The sequence below is a fragment of the Ahaetulla prasina genome, chromosome 2 (genome assembly GCF_028640845.1).
Source record: "Ahaetulla prasina isolate Xishuangbanna chromosome 2, ASM2864084v1, whole genome shotgun sequence".
Taxonomy (NCBI): domain Eukaryota; kingdom Metazoa; phylum Chordata; class Lepidosauria; order Squamata; family Colubridae; genus Ahaetulla; species Ahaetulla prasina.
The window spans coordinates 232,799,081-232,802,820 of record NC_080540.1 but is presented as its reverse complement, the minus strand read 5'-3'; the positions used below and the strand labels follow the sequence as shown (position 1 = coordinate 232,802,820).

Sequence of the window (3,740 nt, the reverse complement as noted above, 5' to 3'; positions counted from 1 at the left end):
GAAATAAAATCTTCAATATGTTTTATTAATTTTTCTTCAGCTAATATTAGGCTATTAGGCTAAATCATTGCATAATTACAATTGCAACTGTAAATTGCCACGCCCTGAATAACTGAATTTGGAAAGTGGAAATAGAAAGTTTCAAAAGATCCCAGGGTTCATTGCAGTTCAGCTTTGCAATGCTAAACCAGGTTTTATTGATGTGTGCAAATCAGGTCTTTCTCATTGCTTGATAAATTGGTCCTACTTATTTCAATAGAAAAACAAAAAAACCATGAAATTATCTAAGAGCTTTATTCATTTATGCTGCAAAACAGACTCCTAGTCACCAAGTTATAAATATGTATGGTATATTCTCACCAAAAATCAGATTATTTTTTACCACAGGAAGAAGTTTCGGAAGACTAGATTATATAATAACCCCCAAAATTTGAGAATTACCAAACCAGTGAGGTGAACAAATGACAAACTCTCCATATAATAGGCAGCTTTTGCCTTTTATTACATTCAGTTGTTCATATTCATGGTTAGGCTATTGCATTTATTCATTTTTCAGTTCTGCGTAGTCTGAATCCATATTATTCCTTGTTTCATCAGTCTATTAGTGTGCGACACAAGAGAAAGTTAAAACAGAGTCCTGCATCAATGGTTCTATTTTGTCCAATGTTGGAAAAGTGTAGGCAATTTAATTCAAGAAATTTCTATTTTATTAGAAACATTTTCTCTCAGACAAGCGCTTCATGATTTGAATGATATAATTTTAATATAAAAATGCAGGAAGAAACATACTTGAAACATGAGTGAATACAGACAACCATTTACTAAAAGTGGTACCCTACCATGGTTTTCGTATGATGGAGGAGGATTGCTTTGTTCAACCAAATAGTGAGGAAGCATAATACCACAGTATTTGCAGATATGTACTAAGTGGTTATTTTTATCATTTAGGTGAAATTCTGAACTTGTACTAAATTTACATACATCTTCCAGTAACGTATTCAACAAAGCATTACAAATGCAATGACACTTGTACAAACACTAGGTTATCTAAAGGAGTAACTTTCATCATCGTATTCCAGTTCATCTATGTCATCATCTTCCAGAAGTCCATATTTAAATTTACGATAGACAGTGCCATCACGGCTCATATAGACAATATCATTGTCATCTTCATCGTCGTCATCATCATCATCCCGATCCTTGTATTCATTCACTTGATTTTCTGGGTAGCTGGTGCTCTGGTAGTGATTGTTCTTGAAAGAACTGAGAGCCTTTGCATTGTCTGCCAACTTCTTATATCCAACCTGATTAACAGACATAGGTCTGGCTCGCAGTCTTCTCCATATGAAAACAGAGGCCCCAATGATGACACTCAACAAAATGAATAACGCCACTGTCAAAGCCACTGCTTTGCCTCTGATATTCTCTGGCAAATGAGGAATGACCAATATACACTCATCTAAAAAAGAATTATAAACAAATGTGTCATATTTTAATGGTCGTGGGAAAAAACCACATAATCTGTTCTCTACATATTGCATAATCTGACTGAAGATGCCTCTCACTATCTCTGTGCCGATCTCTCCGATACTTGCCTTCTCTCCATTTCCCCGTCTACATATTATCAAATAATTTTCCATATAGTGCTCTCTTCCAACTCCTTGTAGCCTGGCAGCATTTCAGAAATTACCATTGCCCTATGCTCAGAAGATCTGGCTTTGCCACAAATCATTTGGAACCACTTTTCTGCCCTGCTGCCACCACCACCACCACTATCATCATCATCATCAGGAGCCGCCATTGCTCTTATGGGACAGCAGTAATCCTGCTAGCCTTGCGCCATGGTGAGAGGAACATTACGGTAGCAGTGGTTTTAAGATCAACCTACTTTGCTTACAGTCTTATCCTTGGGAAGTGGAGTTAGCAGTAAGGCAAAGGGTTCTCCACAAAGTTTTGCCAAATGACAGAAAGCTGTCTATTTATTTAGACATATTTGGACGTAAATATCAACACTAAACAATAAAGTCGGGTGACTGCAAGTCTAACTTTATGCTTATGGTTGTTGCATGATCAACCAAATTCTTAGATGGATTCGGTATTTTTATTTATTTATTTAATTTTTTTTTTTTTTATTTTATTAGATTTATAAACCGTCCTTCTCCCGAAGGACTCAGGGCGGTGTACAGCCGAGGTAAAAAAGAAACAATGTACAATTAAAAGTAAATTAAAAAACTTATTATACAGTGTGGCGAAAATTAAATGGTTAAAAATCTAAAACCCCAATTTAAGACTTAAATAAAATTTAAAATTTGAAATCTAGACAATTTAAGAAAGCCCGCGAACAAACAAATATGTTTTCAGTTCATGCGGAAGGTCCGAAGGTCAGGTATTTGACGTAAACCAGGGGGAAGTTCATTCCAAAGAGGAGCCCCCACAGAGAAGGATCTTCCCCTGGGGGCCGCCAGCTGACATTGCCTGGCGGACCGCACCCTGAGAAGACCCTCTCTGTGTGAGCGTACGGGTCGGTGGGAGGCATGAGGTAACAGCAGGCGGTCCCGTAAGTACCCAGGCCCCAAGCCATTTGTCTATTGAGTCCATCTCAAGACCGAAATAAGCAGATGTCATGGTTTGATGATCTGAAAGACATCATCCAGGATGTAATCTGTTCCAAATAAAGTTGCCTTTTGCAACTGACTGATTTTGTCAATGCTTTCAGGTGATGCTCCAGTTGTTTTGAGATTGCACCCAAGTTGTCTATTACACTGTAGTTGTAGTATCGTGGCTTTCATTGTCTATTGGATATGCTATCTGCATAGCCAAATCAAGCCAAAAATAGAGATTATACTCTCTTGAAATCCGATTAGAAAAATTTCTTGGATGAGATATATAAAATAATGATGAGATTATTACCTGACATTACAGTGCAGTTACAACATTCCTGAGTTTCCATCAATCCAGCATCCTTGCAGCATGGCACACATCGATATTCATCAACATATAGTTGTGTGTTAAGATGACATGAAGTACAGTTGAAGGGACCAGGTCCCTTGCACTGCATACAGGAATCATGACATTTCTCACATTTTGATGGTTTTACCTTGCATTCAACAAAGCATTACAAATGCAATGACACTTGTACAAACACTAGGTTATCTAAAGGAGTAACTTTCATCATCGTATTCAGTTCATCTATGTCATCATCTTCCAGAAGTCCATATTTAAAATTTACGATAGACAGTGCCATCACGGCTCATATAGACAATATCATTGTCATCTTCATCGTCATCATCATCCCGATCCTTGTATTCATTCACTTGATTTTCTGGGTAGCTGGTGCTCTGGTAGTGATTGTTCTTGAAAGAACTGAGAGCCTTTGCATTGTCTGCCAACTTCTTATATCCAACCTGATTAACAGATATAGGTCTGGCTCGCAGTCTTCTCCATATGAAAACAGAGGCCCCAATGATGACACTCAACAAAATGAATAACGCCACTGTCAAAGCCACTGCTTTGCCTCTGATATTCTCTGGCAAATGAGGAATGACCAATATACACTCATCTAAAAAAGAATTATAAACAAATGTGTCATATTTTAATGGTCGTGGGAAAAAAACCACATAATCTGTTCTCTACATATTGCATAATCTGACTGAAGATGCCTCTCACTATCTCTGTGCCGATTTTCTCTCCGATACTTGCCTTCTCTCCATTTCCCCGTCTACATATTATCAAATAATTTT

At 37.5% G+C, this 3,740-nt stretch overlaps 1 protein-coding gene across 1 annotated transcript; it reads right to left on the bottom strand.

Annotated features, from left to right (window-relative positions):
• Positions 1 to 496: 496 nt before the first annotated feature.
• On the bottom strand, positions 497 to 3,244 carry LOC131190707 (proprotein convertase subtilisin/kexin type 5-like). The gene is made up of 3 exons (XM_058168063.1): positions 3,140 to 3,244; positions 2,911 to 3,052; positions 497 to 1,459 (listed from the first exon to the last, which is right to left on the bottom strand). The coding sequence occupies exons 1-3, from the start codon at positions 3,242 to 3,244 to the stop codon at positions 1,044 to 1,046; spliced, it is 663 nt and encodes a 220-aa protein (XP_058024046.1). The 3' UTR covers positions 497 to 1,043.
• Positions 3,245 to 3,740: the final 496 nt, after the last annotated feature.

Excerpts from the sequence above, each read along its gene's own strand:
- LOC131190707 (XM_058168063.1), bottom strand. The coding sequence starts at position 3,244 with ATGGCACTGTCTATCGTAAATTTTAAATATGGACTTCTGGAAGATGAT. Across the intron at positions 3,053-3,139 it reads CTTTAGATAACCTAGTGTTT|TGCAAGGGACCTGGTCCCTT; the intron begins GTACAAGTGTCA and ends TCCTGTATGCAG. Across the intron at positions 1,460-2,910 it reads TAACTGCACTGTAATGTCAG|ATGAGTGTATATTGGTCATT; the intron begins GTAATAATCTCA and ends ATTCTTTTTTAG.